Here is a 20,365-nt window from a genome sequence, read left to right on the forward strand (position 1 = left end):
TTGACAAACCCAGTGTCCTCAGCCGCTCCTCACAGGACATGCCTGCCAGCCCTTTCACCAGCTTTGTTGCCCTCCTCTGGATGCATTCAAGTACCTTAACATCCTTTTTAAAGAGGGGGAAAAAAAAAAAAGGAAATGTACCAATCATATATATTTGTGTTTTCACTGACCCTTCCCCATAATTTTAAGGCATCAATCAATTTAGTGCAGCATTTTGGTTTCGACCCAAGAGCATTTTCAGAAAATGATTCCATGTAGTTTTCCCTCTACTCCTAGCAACTACGCTTGTAACTAGTTTATTGCTGCATGTTTCTAGGCAGATGACATTGAAAATAGCTGTGTCTAATGGTAGTCCAGGGCAGAGTTTGTGCCCTAAATCTGGGCAATTTTTTTTCCGTAACAATCTCCCCTTGCACAGTATTTTACAGCTGTTTATTGCATTTGAGAGGTTTTAATGGTAATTGTCTCCAAGATCTCCAGTGTGTTGTGAACCATGCCAATCAGCCAGAGAAAGATATTTAGTTGTATAAATCGGGAGAAACATGAGGTAGGGGAACAGGGCAGGTGATCAGATACATTATCGCATTAAACACAAACTACATACCCTAGACACTGCACATCCTAAGTAGATGTTTAGATATGCTGAAGGGGAATGAGGTAGCACTGGTCTGCCTTATTCTGTACTAATCAAATTCTGGGGCTGTGAAAGACAGACCCAGGCAAAGGTTCCTCGTATTGATTCAGAAAGCTTTGTCACCGAGGTTTTACCATGTAAAAGGCACGGAAGAGATGGCATCTCTAGAGGCCAGTAAGTACTGACTAGAAAGAGAACTTAGATGACTAGCTTAGATCTGATCTTCTTGACTAAAGACTAGTGATGTGCACCCCATCTTATGCCTGCAGGCTGAAGCTTGGGAGACTTACGAGGCTTTCTCTGATGTGATATCTCCTTTATGTTCATTAAAGTCGTGACTCGACTCTTCAACACCAAAGATGAAATCTCAGTATTATTACTCCTGCTGCGGAGATGGGATGTTGAGACAAAGTTCAAAGCCTAATCCTTCTCTGACTGAAAACAGTAAAAGGGATCTTACTGACTTCAGTGGGAGCGGGGTCAGCCTGCTAGCCATTTACTCAAGATCGCAGGAGGAGACAAAATATGGCAAAGCTCTAAAAATAAAACTCTGGAGGCCTCGTACCCCTGTTCTGTGCATAGACAGCAGGTAGCGTTCCTCCCTGCAGAAACTGCAGCATGATTCACATTCACAAAATGATAATTATGGAGCTGATTTTGCATTTCTTCTCAATCCTTATAAACTATTGGTATTAATTACGAAGCTCGGTTACTGTTATCAGATTCTTTGCATAAGTCACTTTGTTAAAATTAGCTCCATGTTTTTGTTTAGGTTAAGTGATCTCACAGTCAGGCTTTTGTGGAGAACTATATCTTCAGTAACTTGATATTCTAAAGCCAAAATGAGTGACCACAACGAAGCATTTCTTTGATAAATAAATCTGGGGTTTAAGGAAGCATCCATCTTTGTCAAAATTCCTCCTCCCTTAAGGAGGGCAAAGGCTAAGTGCATATGATGATCTAATGTAAGATGTGATTTTATTCAGTTTGAATTTCACATAATGGAATCAAGACCTATATTCTTACTTGTGCTCTATTGCTCTAATTCAAAACAGACTTACCAGGAATTACAGTTACAGAAGTTAAAGGCAGAACATCTCTCTGAGGTCATGCAGCCACTCGCTCTATCAGTACAAGATTGTTCCCTACTGTACACTAGAATGGAAACTTCTTCAGAGATTTTTTAAAAAATATCCAGGTTAATGAAGTTTCAATCACTTTCTTCTGCAGACTGTTCTTCCCTAAATATGGCAATTCATCTTAAGTTTTTCCTGTCATAATTTTGCCCCAGTTCTCCTTGCACTGTCCTTCCTGAAGTTTGAGCTCTTCAAATACTACAGCCTGTTATATTAATCTTTTGATAAACACGTAAGTACATGTCTACCTTTAAATGAATGAATCACATCTGTTTAAGTAGTTTAACAAATGAGGGTCTCAGGTGAGTTTATGAGTGAAAGCATGTGTAAGTGTGTGTCCAAGTATCAACAACTTGATACTTGATAATTTCAACAACTTGATACTTGACAATTTCAACGAAATTACCGCTATTATCAGCACTGCATCTACTTGCAAACACAGTCTAGGACCCAGAGTGCCTGGAATGTCACCTATGCTTCAGCAGACCAGCACTGCACAGAAAACCTCTCTCCCAGCTCCTGGAAAAGTTATCTTTGCAGCTGGTACATAGGCTTGAAAGGTCCTTAACACCCCCCTCATCTCCCATTGTGGGACCATGGCTCATTCACAATGTTTTAAATTATATTTCTTCAGTTGGACTAGATGACCCTTAAAGGTCCCATCCAACCCAAATCATTCTATGATTCTATGATTTGAAGCTTAGCTCTGTTCAGGAACATCCACAGATTTGGGGAATGTGAAGCTTGCTCCCATTTCAGGTGGCTAAGAGGCCACTATATAACACTATGCTGATACTAATTACTACTTTATACCTCCAGTAATTCCATGATTTCAGTGAATTATATAAGCAAAAGGGATTTTTCAGCATAAACTATTCCCAGGAATGACAAGGTGGATATGACACGGCATCCTCACTAACCATTGCCAAGAACCAGATATTTTTCCATGTACCGTTATCTTCTATTTATGATTTTCCCTCAGGGTTCACATACAAAGTGAGATGAATTTATTATTTGAATTTAAAAGAGTGACACTTACACATTACATCAAATGCTGAAACCCCAGATAAATTGTTTAAAAGCTACCTTAGACCTTCAAGCTAATAAATAAGCAAGATTAGAATCAATAGCTGGAAATACATTAGCTAAAAGAATTCTTATTTGTGCTATTTCATATATTGAGTGCTTACTTTAGATTTAAAAAAAAAAGTCACCTATGGTATATTTTACCACATCAACTGTTCATCTCAATCAGGAGTGCAGTCATACATCAAATAGAGAATACTCGTGTTACCACAATCACGTTAATTAACTCCGCTATGATCCCAACCATTATTCAATGAAATGCCAGTGAAACATACTGTGAAATAATGTTTTAAGTGCCAGCTAATATCACACATCACATCCAATATTAATAAGTATGCAAAAACACATAGATGCACATGTGTATGCACATATCACATACACACAAAGAACAAGCTAACATTTTAGCTCAGTCTGGTCAGCTTAGCTATCACTGAATTTCTCTGTCGCTACTAGAGAGTACCATCTATGCAAGGACTTTACTTTAAATACCGCCAGAGCTATTTTTTTCTTCTAAATCAGAATACTCAAAAGCATGTTTGGCAGAGATCTAGACTTTTCCAACTTCTGCTTAGATTTTGTTTTTTTTTTTAATGTTGCAAGATTAATTAATTTTTGTTGCAAGGGAGAAGACAAGGGATTTCATTCTTTTTGAAGGCAGAAAGACTACACCCACCAAAGGTTTCACCTGGAGCCTGGCAAACCTCCCCTTTCCTCCCTATTTTAGTTAGTATATATGTGAAATGTCCTCTATTAAATAAACCACTAAGCACTTGCTTAATATCAGGTAAATAAATAGTCCTACCCTTTCCAGGGAAGCAATCTGCACACTTCATGTTATAAGGAGGGCACATCATTGCAGGATTACACTGGAGTCTGATACATATCCTTGAAGAAGCTGCAGTTTAAACTACCAGAAATACATGCACCTTTACACTTGGTGAGATGTGATTTAAGAAGTTTTGATCTGCAAAACTCCACATAGGAACTGGAAGAACACCCTTTTGGCACAAGAATGAAATTTTAGTCCCACAAAGCCAATCTTCAGCGTCTTTCCTAAGACGAGAGAGGTTGCCAGCTGAGAAAGCAGTGTTGCCCCAGGAAGGCTCATGCACTGGGTCTAATAAACAAACGACTGTGTTTACAAACCAAAGAACCATCAGTGGAAATGATTTTCAATGACTGCATTGAAAAAACTTGGCAGTTTTAACTGAGGTGGTCTCACAGCCCTTCAAAGCCAGCAGTTACATCTCACTTCGGTACCTTAAGGCACCCTAAATAGAAACAGTATCTACTTGATATGTAGGCTCATTTTGTGCTTATAGGACTATTTTTTTTTTTTTTCTGTCACCCTACTGCTGTTCTGGGAGAAGTATATCTAAACAGCATATTAAAATGAGATGATGAAACACTCCTCTTGTTGTTTCAATATTTTCAGTATTTTATGGATTGTACAAGGATCTACAAGAATTAGGGAAGATATCTGAAATTGATGATTCTTGGTCAGGTTTTATCCTAGTGTTCAATCCTCAGTAATATCCATGAAAACAGCTTGATCCCTTCTCTTTGAGAACATCCTTGCACACTCACAAGCATGTGAAAGTGAGCAACTGAAAGGGGAGCGGAACAGTGCAGGGAACATAACAGACTGAGATGCCATTATACAGTAGTTCCAGTATCAGACATGAAACCAAACTGGTTTTAAGGACAAAAAATAGTATCATCTGATATTGGTTAGTGCTATGCAGCACAATGAGCGTGCCAGTAGAACAGTATTATCACTGAACGTTGATTTGATAACTGGGTAATTAGCAGAGTGTATGAATGAGAGCTGCTCAAGTGACTGTAAGGTAACTGAGCCTTTGAAACTCAGCAAAGGTGAGGAAAGCATTTTCTTTTGTGGAAATGACAAGGGAGCACAAGAAGGCAAACTGTCAGGAGTGAAATGCAGCATTTTGAAGGCTTCTCAAAAGATAAATATCATCAACAAGCCCAGATAGTTCACACCAAAGTTCCTCAACTTCTTCAGGATGGGGAAAAAGGGAAAGTGAGTGGAGAAGCAAAGAAATGTGTGGCAGCTCCGAGGTAAGCAGCAATCTGGGAGGGCACAGTATTGTTTTCTATCCCACAGGCTGAGCTGACATCTTTTCTGAGCCTTGCAGACATGACTGCAATCATGACAGCTCTATCAAGTCCTGCTGGTCCTCTGAATTGAAATAACTTCAGGCATTCTGGGTTTAATATCATGCTCACTGTTTGGAGATTTCAAAGACGCAGTGACGACAGTATTAAAAGGCTTTGGACTGTTGGCAACACTGGGAAAAATCAGTACCAAATACAACTGGCAGCACTGCTGCCTTGAAAACAGAGGTAGAAATAAACCTATGAGGACGTGAATTCTGTAAACTGCCTGGCTTTGTTTCTAGTGTCTACATTTTTACGAAACTGCCTTTAAATAAGAGAGCAAAACATTTCCTCTCCCCATTTCCCCCATAGCCACTACCCCAACTCAGCTGTGCCTCTATTTCCATTAATGTAGACAAAGGTTATAACAGCTTCTTTCCTGAAGCACATTTTGAGTGACATCGGACTATTTATAGAATGAGATAATGTTTAACAGAAGAAAATTCAGCAAAATTTTGACCCAAATTCTCCAGAGTTTCAGTTTAAGAATTCCTATATAGTAAAATATAAAGACTAGGCACTGTGGAGCACAACATAGTACTGCATATACATCACATAACAATCATACTTTCCTTCTGTCCGGTAATATGTGACCAAAATGCAACATAGGCTGCTGCCAAAAGGTAAGTCTACCATGAAAGCATCATAGGATCTCAAGATTTGCAGTGAACTCTATTTTGCCACAAGTTAAAGGTCACCTCTAACAAGTAAACTGATGTTTGACAGAAAAAATACAGGGGAAGATATGCCACAGCCTTTTAGCAGCGTCAGCGGACTGCTGCTACCTCAGGAAGGAGGCAGAGGTTTAATGAAATTTTTGCTACTGCTCCTCTGAAATATGGATTACTCCCTGACACACTGGATTGCATCAGCTCCCACGTACCGAACCAGGTGGGAGTTGTGTGGGAGATGCTCTCAGGGAGGGCATCATGTCTTGTGGTGCAGCTGAGCTGCTGCCATGTGCTAGCACTGTCTATATTCCCTCCAGACTCACGAGGGAAGCAGGGAGTCCCTTTGCATTCTCCTGGATCCCTTCTATTTGCCCAGGTATTTAACTTGTAGCAAAGAATCACTTAAAGATTGGTCTTTCCATCCAGAGTAAACCTCACACTTCAGTACACTGCCTGCTAGAGACAAAACACGATGAGAATAAAGCACCAACAACTCTGTTTTGCTGACAATTTGGGTATTTCCATTTGGCAGAAGGAGGTTTCTCAACATACCCTGTGAACAGGAACGGTAACACACCACCTGCCCACCACTCAGATAACCTCCGTGCCCATGCCCCTCCTCTCTGGATCTCAGACAATTTGATGGCAAATGCCCCTTTGCCATCTACAAGAATAAAGCAGCCTCCACAGCTCCAACTAAACTTGAAGTAACTTTTTACTTCATCTCCTTGTTCCAGCTCAGAGTCCTTAGGAACAGGTCAGCAAGATGGTATCTTTGGACTCAGAATCTCTTCATTGTCAAGATTAATTCAGGTCTCTATCATGGTTTACACATTGGAATTTGCTTCAAATGAGTGGAAACCACTCTCTGAATCTTATTAGATTTAAAAACCAACTTTTCACCACTGTTATTTCCCTGACATGTGAACTGTCTGTACAATTTACCCGTCAAATTAGTTCTTCGGAGGTGCCACCAAACCAAAATGGACTAAGGGCTTTGTCTTCCCTAAAACTTCAAAAGATTAAAATCTTCTGTAACAGCTAGTGAGAGGTACTGCACATTTATAATGACAAAAAAAAATAATAAAATCTCTTCCAGGCTACTTCCAGGTAGTGATCCTGGAAGTACTAAACCATTTTATTTATTTTACATCAGACTTAATCCTACACATTAGAAAAGTTCCAGACAGGAACTAACATTTTTCATGTTGGTCAGAAAGCATTCATATGGAGTGCATTTAAAAAATGTGTTCTATTGTGAGAAATGCAATTCAAGTTATCCAAAGATTTAGAAAGAAAATGTTTTTTTTATTTCCAGCCCTTATTAGGTGGCCACACATGATCTGAGACAAATATATCTTAATAATGACTTACAATGAGAGATTTGGTACAGAACAGTATTCCCATTAGAAATCTTCATGCTATAAAATATATTGACTTTTGGCATGTAGTAGATCTCCAAGAATATTGCAGGTGTATGAGATACTACCTCCATAGTCAACATCTGCCAAATTCTTTACTATAAAAAAAAATCCTGAGAGCTTTCTAGCGCATTCTTTATTTACCGTTGCCGAATACTTCCTTCTCCCTATACAATCCCCCTTCCTCCAAAAATCCCAAATCAGGCCCCCAAAGGATAAGACTGGACATAATCTGAGACAAAAACAAAGATCAGAGAAATTCTCTTCGAGTTGTCTTTTGATCTCTCTCTGCCTGCTATCCCAGAGTCCCAGTTTTGTGCCAAACTCCAAGCAGTAGGATCTGGGCACCTGCCCCCAGCCCTGGAGGCATGCCCAGCAGGTCCAAGCAGCAATTCACACTCCTCTCACCATTCTTATCCCAAAATAATCTCCTTATTTTGTGTCTCTATCTTAGCATACAAATTGCATTCTGCTCTGTGCTCTGAAGTATCTTCTTTTTTTTCTGTCCCACATTTACATGTCAGTATAAGAAAACTAAATTTACAATCATTAACTGACCTAGTGACCCAGTTACCCATCCCAAGGGGGAGCACACACTCTGGTGAGTCGACGGATATTTCAGCGTGGCTGCACAGCCCTGGCTGTGCTGTGAGGCTGCTTCTCTCCCATTTGGTTTTCAACACATGACAGAAGAGCGAAGTGGGAATGGAGCCCATCACTCTGTGGGCACTGAGGAACTGTGCTTTGGCACAGATAAAACGATGAACCCTTTGGGAAATGGCCTGCAACTGGGAGGGACAGCTTGCCACCCCATGAAACAAGTCAGAAGTGATTACTTTTCACAAAGGACGATTGGTGTGAATGCATTCCTGGCTGGGCAGTATTTGAACCACTTTTGTGGTGGGAACAAACACTTACCTCTGATTTTAAAAAGGATTCAACTAGGTCCATTTTGAGCCTAAAACGAACCCCAGAAGACAACAGAAAGTAACACTGAAATTCTACTAGACCTCTCTCCCCTGGCGTGGAATGCTGCAGGTTTCAAGTCCTTCCTGCACTCAACTTTGATGTGTGGGCACTGACAAATCCAAGTTCTGCTTGTCAGCATAAATCCTGGCCACAGGCAAAACAACCAGGAACCAGTCACCAAAAACTAATGCTCTCAGCCATCTCTCCTCTCCATGCAGAAACACCCTTCATTTCACCAAACGCTCAATGCATTCACTTCAGCTCTCAGATTGACACATTTAACATGAAGGCTGCACTTTCCATTCCCTGATATTAATGAGTCACAAACACCCTTTTACACTGTGTATTTTTGCATTGAACATTACTCCGGGGGAGGCAAAAGCAGGCTCTGCTCTCTCACTAATATCATGAGGAGTTACCTACACTGCACAGAAAAAACAACCCTTAAGCATTGAACAAAACACTCCAGTAATACTGAGGGTTGCATATTAATAGGACACGGTGTCACCATTTTGGAGCACATATTGGTTTCTATTGTATTAGCTGCATACTAATATATGCAACCACGCTAGACAAACACATGCACGCATACTGACAGTTCAGAAACACCTCCTGTCTCAGTTCCTGACTTCTTGCAAATTCTGCAATTCCTTTCTCCCCAAACAAGCTTCATGTAAAGTGGTGACATGAGAAGGCTGATTTTGCCTGCTTTTCTCCTGTCAATCTTAGAATTTCTCTCCCTAGCTCAGCAAAGGAGGAGAGGAACCTGCGCTTTTGCACGTGGTAGTGCTCTGAACCAGACACTAAACAAAGATGCCTAAACGCTTCAAACCATATGCCATTTCCATAGTGACACAAACCAGTGCTTTCTTGGGGCTTGGTTCTGCAAACCAGACCTCACAGATCACAGTTATGGAGGGCAATATTAATGGCTGGATTACACGCACTGAATCAACAAGTGAATTATTTATATACACATTAGGATTTTTGTTCCTGTTCACACACATGTAATTCCAAAAGACCTCTATAAATCCTCTGATGTTGCCTTATTTCTATACAGGGAAAACTGAGATCTGAACTCTATACCAGGGAAATAAATTTTAAAAACAGGTTTATATGCAATAAAATGTTGGTTGAATACTTTCCATTTATATATATTCAGTATAAAACATTTGCAGTAGTCTCATAATGCAAATGTAGTTTTTAGACAATTCAAACACCTGATGTGGGAATAAGAGGACATCCTTCATCTGGACAATCAGGGACCTCTGACAGGAAAAGAAGAGAGGGACAACCACACTACCAAGCAGCTTCTCCGCAGTGTAGGTACAGCCATTCTTTAGAACAAGTTAATTATAAGCAATTTCTCTGAAATTGGAAGTGTGATTTGGTTCTAAATCTTGTGCAGCAGAGTGATCAATCAGATCCAGTTAGTCTACTCCCAGAACATTTGCACAATGTTAATGAAAATTATTTTGCTCTGTTACTGAATACAAATCTCTTTGATATTGGCTTAATGTACATGAAATTTCCTTTACCAAATGTCTGCAAAGCAGCATATTTGTGCTTTGCAGCAATGTCATAATATGGTTGCTGTGGCTAATGCTGTGCTGTTCTCCTAACGACACGGCTGGCTGGCCCGGAGGAAGCACCACAGCCATGGGCAGCTCCTTCTACGGCCCTACGACAAAATCAGAAAGTAAAAATGCTGATCAGATTCATAGTGTCACTTTTCTTCCCCTGAGCCTCCCCACTATCAATAGCAACAAAAAAATTGAATTGAAGAATACTAGTCCACCATCATTACAAATGAGATTTGGACATTGCTGTAATTAATCTCCCTGAATCAATAGGTACAGTTTGATAACCTACTCACTTGCCAATAAGAAGAGCACAAAGAAAAATGGCCAGAGAGGACCAAAAGCCTTTAGATGACAATGGTTTTCATCAACACACACAAGTCAATCAAAACAGGAGTGGTTCATCTGTGAGCGTGAGTATGTTTCACAGAAATTGTCAGTGGAAGATATCTTTTGTTTCAGCTGTATGTTTATTCAGTTGAGGCATCAGTATCATATTGAATATATTTTTAGTATGCATGTTATATAATGCATCAGTGTTATAATTTTCCAATGTTTTCTTTAAGAAATTTATGGCCTTGAAAAAACAAATTCCAGAATTTTTCTTTTTTAGGTAATTGTGGCTGTCTTTTCTGATTCAAAAAGAAATGAATTAAAAAACTCAGAATTCCCCACACAATAGAAATTCCATTTTCCAGAACCTCTAGAATTAAAAATACATATTTCTTAAATAGCTTCATTGTCTCCCAGTCTGCCATGGGAACAGCATTATGCATTTATAGGCAAATTAAAGGAACATATTTTAAAGACACAAAAATAAACCTACCCAAATAAACCAGCGATAGGAAGCTCGCTCCTGGCAATTGTCAAGAATGTATTGTGTTGCCAAGCCTTGAGATTTTATAGGGAGTATTTAGATTGTGAATCATGCTGCAGGCAGTTTAATGAAAAGATCCAGCTGTCATGTGATTTTGGAAGAGAAGTAGGAAAGAAAATCACTTCTAGCTTCAGGAGAAATACACTGAAATGCAAACTCAGAGACATGGTGTAATATGCACAGCTCTCCACATGATTACTAGGAAGATTTCTGTGCCATCATAGAGCCTCTCTAAAAACAGGTTCCCCATTACCACTAGATCGTGGAGTACCACGGCCACCAATTCGGTTACACTGCTTTCAGATTAGCCAAGAGGCTCTTTCAGCGACCTCTGCTAATGAAGTCTCCATGGGCATGTCAAGATCATGCAATGGAGCATAGTACTGATATCCACAGCATACTCTGAAGAGTATCACACTTCCTCAGGGAAAACATGTCTTACATGACCTCATTCTGACTTAGGGCTGGCAGTCGAGTCCCCATAGCATTACATCTAACATAGCTATACTGCTCAGCTCTTCCCAGGCTCTCTGGTGCCTGGCTCTGGTGGTGCAGAACAATTTCAGTATCTCTGCACTTGCAATGTAGATATGTCCTAAGTCACCTAGAAGCTGCTGGACTTCATGCAAAAAGTTATACTATTGCTTCCATGATAAACTATCTGGCTTTTCAGCTATGCTGTTAGAAGTTTTAGATCCAGAAGTCCCAAGATAACCTTCACAGACAACCCATATATAGGCAGTTTCATTTTTCTCTGCCGCGTGTGACTGCCAGATGCTGGCTGCTGCTAGCAGGGAGAAGAAACCAAGAGTTCTGGAGCCCAGAGCTCCTGCACCACAGTACAAAGGTCTGTGTAATCTCCTGCCAGTGGGCATTTTTTCCTCTTTGTGCAGAAGTGAATGCATTTACATAAATGAAGTGAACAGGAATCTACAGATTATAGCTTCCGAACTTGCTGATGACCATCCAAAGGATGATGAAGATAAGAATAGGGCTGATGCTTTGTTGCCTGTCTCATAGTTTTGTTATTTTCAAAAAGATTTGGCATTATTGAAACCACAGTTATTATTGCTAACTTCAAGTATAGTTCTTACCAGGTTTAACTATCTGCTTTCTCCCTCTTTTGGCCTAGTATTTCATCCTACATGAGGATTTTAGTCACCCAACCTAAAGGAAAAATCCAGTATGCCCAGTGAGCTATTCCTTTCAATAACCAGGTAGGTCACAAAATTTTAAAAAGTAATAATAATAATTAAAAAAAAAAAAATCCCCCTGGGACAATGGTCTTTAAGTGCTCATTATCAGCATGAGCTCCTAATTTGTGCCTAGCTGTTTTACATCAGTATTGAACTTCATGCCAAACTTTAGAACAATGACATCCAACAGAGATGGAATTTGTATGAGAAAGCACTAGGTTTTTATCCTGAAGGCCAAACAAGTAGCTGTTTGCAATTCAGCTTTGGCCTGACTATTCCATTACTTCACTTAATTTTAAAGCATTTCAAGTAAAACTATGTGGGACTGAGACATCACAGAATACCATTTTTACCTGCAGGATTTCTTACTGAATCCACTGGTTACTTCACATGACAAACAATATAATCATATTTTTCAACATATTTACACTTAAAGTTCTTTTTATCTCCAAGAGCCTTTTGAAAACTCTTAACTGACAGCATTTTAGGAACAGTACAATGGAGGAAGGGAATAGTCTACACAGCAACACTGGAGCATAAATTGCTTCGCAGATGAAGAATATCACCTAATCTTTGCTTTCTAGATGATGCAGGCCCTTGGCTTTCAAGGTGTCCTCTGAAAGCCTTCCCTTGCAGGAAATGCATTTAGCTCCCTGAGAAGAATAAAAGGAAGAGCTGAATCTTAAAGGAAGTATGTACATACACATAAAGTTAACTTTTGCAGTTCAAAGCCAGTGTTCAGGTATTTAATCATCATCTTCCAAAAGTTGTCTTGGAGGAAAGCAAGCATAGATACCCAAGAACAGGAAAACTGAATCGCTTCCCAAATGACACACTGCAAAGTTCAGCATTTTTGCTTGCATTTTGTCTGGTTCTCCTTTTTTGTAATAATTCAAGAAGAGTCCACTGCATTGCATGTATACCTTGGCAAAATGGATTCTGTAAAACTTTCAAAGTCAGGAGTACAGGATCTAGCCACGTACCTAAGTCAGAACTGTTTTAAGTCACAAGGCCTGAACCAAGGCACTAGGCATACAGACAAGTCCCACGAACTTTGATGGCCACAGCTCAGCCTCCAGTCAACCTTATTGTGTTTGATAATGAGGGACAACTCAACACATTTTGAACCGAGGCTGTTCAGAACATGTGCTTTGTTGCATGCTGGAGTTGTGATATTTCACCTTGTAAACATCAGTGTCTTTGGATGACCATGAAAAACACCCCAACTATTGCATGCAAACACACCCACAGCTACTAAACACAAAACTCAGTTGTACCTGCAAGCATAATGTGGCCCAAGAGCCTTGAAAGCAGCTCCACAAATCCGAGAGCAGCTTATCCCATAAACACAGATGACAAGCACCACCTTGCATTAACACATGGACTGCTCAGCTTTGCATTAAAAAAAAAAAAAAATTAAAAAAATAGGAGGCTTGTTTTTCTGGGTGACCTTGAACAATGCGAGTTTTGGCAGGGGTGGGAGAACACCAAGGGGACAGCGTGCGAGCCAGCTTCCACTTCTGCTTCATTTCACTTCGAGACAATGTTTGGTTACTTTGGATTAGAAACATCTCTGTTTACCATTAGCGGAGCTTAAGGCTTTTACAACGCATTGCGAGTGCCATCTGCAGGTTGATAGTCGTACTGGTGGGCGTTCGCAGCCCAAAAATGCCGATAAACCTGCCCGACAGGAAATCTTAACAGCACATCTGATGGAAAAGCTCATAAATGCAGAAAGACTGCAGAAATTGGTTGTTTCGGATCGTTCAAAGCACAAAATCACTCAGTCCTGCGGCAGTAGAGTGCAAGGGATTAACAGAGGAGTTTCCCCAGTATCCTTCCTAGCTCTGCACCAGCACAAAGGCAGTGATGCTCTTTGTGAGCAGAGGTGGATGTCGAGAAGGCCAGCCATCTCATCCCTCCGGTTGGCGGGAATGCCAGAAGGGAGGAGAATGATCTGTGGCTCCTCTCTTCTAGAGAGAATAGGAGAAGGGTTTCCAGCATGTACAGCTCAACTCCATAGTGCTGAAGCGTTGGGAGATTTTGGGAATGCAATCCAGTTAACAGAATTTTCCAATCGGAAGGCATACTGGTTTTCAGGATAGAAGCCCTCAATAAGGAAAAGTTGAAGAGCCTAAAATGAGATTATTTTAGGATTTACAATCATAACTGGCTGAACTATGGTTACCTGATTTGCACAAAATAATTCCAGCCAAGCAAAGAGGCTGTCACTGCAGGAACATTGCAGCTTCATCCAGAATGGTATTTCTTTGGAGATATCTTGAAATCTATCTCATCGATAATGCCTGACTACTAAGTTTCACTGTGTGGTAGGGCACTATGCCTAAAGTCGGCATCTTCAAGGTGGCAGCCTCTGAAGGGTATCAGCACTGGCTAAGAAACAGTCTCAGGTACGTACAAGATAACAACCTCCCTCCCATGAGCTCAGGCTTTTTAATCCAAATTCAAACATTTGCCATCTGTGCATTCCATGTAGAATAAACACAAGTCAGAAAAATTGCCAGAGCATTGTCTAAACATCAGTTATGAGAAAGGGACCCCAAATTATATTTCCTCTTGCCCACAATGCAGCGCTCTAAAATCACGGACATTTTCCAAGCACAGCTGTATGCAGGAATGTGATCTATTGGGGCCATGCCTGATTGAATCACTACATCCAGTTTTATAAATCTGTGGAGTTTCTAATCAGACATAGAAGGAGCACGTTTCACCTCTCAATCTAGTGCCTTGGCAGGTCAGTCAATCAGAGCATTTCTCAGCACAGCAATCCCAGATACACTCCTCTTCTTTACACGCAGTTAGGCAGCATTCAAGAACATGAATGCTTTGCCTGCTGTTGAAAATATCAAGAAAACTCATGAAAATTGCTTCTAGTCTGATCTTTTCAAGTGCCTTCCTGAAACAGGAGGAGTTAAGAACAAATATATCAGAGCCAAAAGAAAGTAGATTTTGGAGAATAAATGTATACTGTATAGCAGAATAAGTGTTTTTTTCAGAGATCTGCCAATAGCAAGTACTATTGATTATACTGTCAATCTCACCAGGTATGTCAGTCCTACACTTTTTATTTGTTAAGAAAAACAAACACATCTCTTTTTATTGTCATTAATACCAGTAATTAACATTCCGATGAGGGGAATGGGCAAACTCATCACTTTGTTTCAGCATCTTAGCACACGTGCTTTATTATATAGCTATATTGGCAATAAGCGATACCAGTTATCCACCCTAGTCATGGCAAAGGTATTCACTACCTTGAGAAAAATGACAGATAATTAAACTTAAGTCAGAAATAATTACCAAGCAACTCTAAAGAGTTAAGCATCAAGAAGTGAGTTAGGAAGAATAAAAACCGGTCATAATCAGAGTGGGGAGGAGATTTATTCCCAACCACCAAATCGACCTCACGAGAAGCTTCTGCAGAAGAACTCCAGGTGTGATAAATTTATGGCCTCCCCTCTTACCCTCGCTATTACTCTTTCCAAAGCAGAGAGTATTATATCCTTAAGTCCTTGACCTCAGATAAAGCCTGAGATTCCTTTCACTTCCCCTCAGTGCATGTCCCCACGTCCATTTGCCAGCACCACATTCCAGTGTCACACTGCAGACAGGCCTCATAAATTAGCATTAGTATTCTGGTGTGAATGCACCAGAGGAAACTATTCCTGTCAAAGCCGGGGGGAGGTAACTACATTCGACTTGTGTCACTTATTTCTAATTAGGAGGCACCATAAACTTCATACTCAGAGTGCAGGACTGATTGTGACTGTTCACAAGTGTCCAGGCAGAGCAATGAGACGCTCATTGATGCTATTGCATAAGATGTAAAAGAATCAGATTTAGAGGAACCTAAGAGATTCTACACCCATGGAAACTATACTTTTCTCTTTCCTCTCCATCCTCCTCCCAAACACCCACTTTCATTTGAACATGCGGTCATCCAGTGAACTAGATTTGTACAGTCTTTGCTCTGAATTTGGCCTCATGAAGTGCATAGAAATGTGTCTGAAGTTATTCACAGAGAGCTGTGAAGAAATAGTATGGAAGGAGGACTAACAGAGAGGTTAGAAAAGTCTTAAGTGAAATAATTCTCTTCTGACTTACTCTAGTACCTACACATGCAAGCTCTACATCTGTAAGGTTCCTAAACTCTGATGAGGGGATGCTTCTCCAAATTACATCAGGTGGAGCAAGCCTTAAGTGAGCTGTTGTTTCCATGTGCAGACAGTTACACAGCTTGCTCTCATCTCTATTGTCAAGACCATGTTATTTTTCTGTCTTTTCTCACCTGTTCTTAATTTGTTTCCTACCTCTCCAGTGAAATACTACTCAAAGAGGAGGTAAAAAAGAAAAAAAAAAAGCTAACTGTGATCCAGAAATGCAAAATGTAACTGGAATTATGAAGCTAATTTATAATAGAGAAGGGAGATTTAGAAAATATTAATGCCATGAAGAACATTAAATCACCTAGTTTCACCTCCTGTATATTACATGATCTTCATTTTCATTTGTTAACCCAGCATTGCATCCAGTAACAGCTGACTCAAGCACACATTCTGGAAATGGTCTTAATGTTGATTTCAGAACAAAACCTCCCACTAACTTGTGTGTTTGGATGAGGCCTTGTAGAACTGTGGTTTGCAACCTCTAGCCTAAGGTCCATTTTAATAAATTTGTGAAAGGTAATTCTAGAAATTCAAGCCTATTACGAGAAAGCTTAAATCCACATAAGGTCCCACGAAATTTTAGAGACCCATAAGTCTAGAACTGCTGCTTTCAGGCTGCATGATTTGTCAATGATATGCAAAGACATCCCATCACAGCTGAAAGGTAACACTGAAGTTCACTAGCAAGCCAAGCAATAGAATATTCCGTCAAGAGATGAACATCTAATTAAAAGAAGGATGTTGGCAAACTGAATGGATCCAAAGAAATAGATGACAAAAGATATTTAAGGGACTGGTTAATAAGAACATGCCAGCAGAATTAAACGTTTAACATGGTTTAAGAGGCACATAGGAGAAGACATGTTAACATTCTACAGTTATTTCAGGGTTGTTAGTTCATCTCCTTCCCCAGCATTCATCTTCTTAAGAGAGATAAATAAGACTAAAGGGATATAAACAAGGAGGGGAGGGGGGAGATTGGGAGAAATATAAATTGACTATGAAGAAGAGGAAAAAAAAATCTAGCCAGTAGCTGCCATCAGGCAGTGAAATAGTTTCCCTGAGGGCATAGTGAAAGAAGTACGTCCCTGTTGCTGGAAACATCTTAAACTAAACTAGGCCAGCACATGGGAAGGGTACTACAGAAAAATAAAACTAAAGTCTAATACATTTTTTTCTTATGCCACAGTGAAATATTTGAACAATAACCTGCCTTGTGTGCAGTGGGAAGACAAAGCATTTGATACATTGTGCTTTACATAGATCAATCAGGATTTTATCTGAAATACCCCAAGCAGAAGTACCTTTATAGAAGGTCAATTTCTGACAGATTTTCAAATCTAAAACAAAAAGGCGTAACACGATCTGACAACCAGAGCTGAGACTGGATAATTTCTGGCCATAAGATACTTAAAAAATAAAAATTAAAAAAAAAAAAAGAAAAAAGCTATTCAGTCCCTGGAAGGATTTATCAAAAGTCCTCTTTCCTTTAAATTCTATAAATAAAGACAGGATGTACGTTTAAACATCTACTATGACCATGCTTCGAGGAAAAGTTATAAGCTTTTGCTTCACATCATATTCCTGGACAAGCCTTGCTTACACTGTGCTATGAGGAAAATAAATAATAATAATGTCTACCTGTAACGATTGCCTCTCATTCCAAAACAAACAAAAAACCCTTCCACATAATACACTGTACTCTCAACAAGAGTGGAAGGGTAGTTGTCCTTACTGCAAACACACTCTAGTGCTTCTCCTGCTTCTTTACTAGCTGCTGCTTTCCACCTTATTGTCAAGGTCCTCAGTTTCCACTGTAGGAGTTACAATTGATTTTTCTGTCATTCTCACTCATAACCATCCTCTTCTATGTGCTAACATGTTGCATTACTGTTCTGTAAACTGCCTGCAATTTCTCATAGGTTTTGAGACTGCCCACTGGCGATTTTCTGATTATAAGTCCTGCTGCTACCATGCTCTGCAGTGTGCAGGCTAACTTTCAAACCTGGGAGACAGGATCCTGGTCAGCTCCAAATGTTTGAAGAGAGCAGTGTGACCCAAAACAGCAATAGTTTTTTTTTTCAATATACAAGAGGAGTAACAAAAAGCAAGCCAGAAAGCAGAAGTCTGATTCCAACTCTTACCTGTGCTACCTCTTCAAAATCATCATGTCTTTTCTGCAGTGCACGTGCTCTGTGTAGAGACTTCCCCACTCCTGTATGTTTACTCAGAAAGGCTTCCCCGTGATTTTCAATCCAGTCCAGTACCTGCCAGAAATGAAGAACATTCAATTACCTCTCCTGTCTCAGCAGCACAGAGAAATTCTCAGGATGAGGATAAAACAGATGCAGAGGTATTGCTTTGTGCTTGCTATGGCTAAACACATGCAGATCTGTCAAAGTCCATTCCAACTATATAGAAGATAAATGTTTATAGATGTTCCTGGTAAATTAGGATTATTGGATTTTTACTATTCAATTTATTTTGAAGTGTGGCTTTGTTATTTGAGCCTGGCAGATATTGAATATTTTACTTTCACATAAGTGAATTTTGGGGAACAGGAATCAGAAATCTGGAAGTACAGCAAGTACCCTTTTCTTAAGAGCTCCTTGTGTAAACTGAAAAACAGTGATAGCTGATTTCACATAAACAGCAGATCTCAATGGGAAGCATCTTAAGCGAGTCCAAAAGCATGATGGGGGGATCAGTGAAAATTCATTTTGATGTAGGGAGAAAGCATTATCAGAGTAACTAGAATGAAAAGGTTAAGAATCCTTCACCGCAGGCCATAAAATATTGACAGTGTGCACCCTCCAAGTTTTTCAGGTTTTCAGCTACATTTGGAACTGATCTTTATGAAAAAGTAGAGTGGCCAATCTAATATTCTGAGAGTTAAAAAGGATTTCCTTTTAAAAATAGATCAACTGTATGAGCACTATCCATTTGAAGCTCCTTCTCACAATAACACTGGCACTAAAATTTAGATCAAATCTGCTTGGGGGTCTACTACAAGCTGGAAAAAAAATTAACTTGACAAGATGAGCTTGGGAAATTTCAGGATGTGATCTCCACCCTTTCTACATCTCTTTCCCAATGCACAGAGGCTAAGAGAACAAATAGTACTAGATCAGTACTGGTATTTGTGTAAGTAGCTAGGATTGGACTTGATGATCTTTGAGGTCTCTTCCAACCATAATGATTCTGTGATTCTATTCTATGATTTTATTCAGCAAGGAGCCCTGCACTCGCAGCGAGTTGTTGATCCTCACTGCTACCGATGCTAACGGACTAGCAAACAACAGCTGATTCTGTCACACTGATGGCAGAAAACGCCACAAGCGTCGCCAGGACAGTGATACTACCACAGGGTGCTGCACCTGCAAACGGCCTCAGAGCTGCATCCTTTCTTTCTGCAGCGCTGGGGTGCGAGCAGCAAGCACGGACCCCCAGGGATGCTGGGCAGGGGCTGTAGGACACCTTGCAGCTCGGCCTGAGAAGGGCTCTGGAACCAGGGCACAGAACCAAGGCAAGACAGAGCTGTTGTGCGAGGAGCCACTTGTCTTGTGTGGGGCTGATAAATGAGCAGATATTATTGACTAAGCCTGGAAACCTTAGACTGGAAACATGGAAGATGTGATTTTTGTTTTTATTTCAGGCAAGTAAAGCTATTTCAAGGCTTGGTTGTACAGAATCTAAACCACCTGGGCTTTAAGACTTTTCTGTACTGTAGATCTCAAGCATATTTTTATAAAAAGTTCCAAGTACAAATGAAGCTTTATACACATATACTTACTTCCCAACCCTATTTCTTTGCTGGAAAAAGCATTTTTTTAATTAATACTTTGTGCTTACAAGGTATTTTTCATCCACACAGTACAAATAATTTCACAAAATGAGGTATTAAAGCACTTTAAGTCCTGCAGGGACAACACATATTTGCCATAAGTGTCACTGTGGGGGTGAGAAAGCAGGACCAGGTGTGTTGGCAGTTCAGCCATTGCTTCCTGCTTCCCTTTCTCTGATCAGTTCATCTCCCATTTGCTCTGGGTAGAGAATCCTGAATACAATCCTTCAAACTGTTTGACAGCCACGTGCCAGCTGGTTTGCCAAGAGATTTTCTGAATATATTCTTGACCAGGAATCTGTATATAACTTGCAACAAAATTAATTATTGGAGGGTAGCCTTCTAGCATTTGTGTCATTAACAGTCTGTAAATAATTCCATTAACAACCTCTTTTCTCTTGTCAGGAGTTTTCAACTTCTCTATTAAAAATGGAACCAGACAAAAGTTCATTTTTGAAAAAAAACTCATCTAATGAGGCTTCATTTTTTAAACATTATTTTTTAAATGCAAATGGTTTTAATTTAAACAGTTTCACATAGAATCACAGAATCACTTCATTTAGGTTGGAAAAGACCTTTAAGA

The 20,365-nt window shown here is 39.9% G+C and overlaps 1 protein-coding gene across 1 annotated transcript in view; it reads right to left on the minus strand.

Annotated features, from left to right (window-relative positions):
- Window positions 1-18,205, minus strand: part of LOC104164629 (kalirin-like) — a gene marked incomplete at its 5' end in the record, with an annotated part of 45,417 nt that extends 27,212 nt beyond the window's left edge. Inside the window, one exon of the mRNA XM_009704016.1 lies at window positions 18,083-18,205. Within this exon, the coding sequence (XP_009702318.1) occupies window positions 18,083-18,205 (123 nt within the window). The remainder of the gene's footprint in view (window positions 1-18,082) is intronic.
- Between the last annotated feature and the right edge of the window lie 2,160 nt (window positions 18,206-20,365).

The sequence above is a fragment of the Cariama cristata genome, unplaced genomic scaffold (assembly GCF_000690535.1).
Source record: "Cariama cristata isolate BGI_N322 unplaced genomic scaffold, ASM69053v1 scaffold36140, whole genome shotgun sequence".
NCBI lineage: Eukaryota > Metazoa > Chordata > Aves > Cariamiformes > Cariamidae > Cariama > Cariama cristata.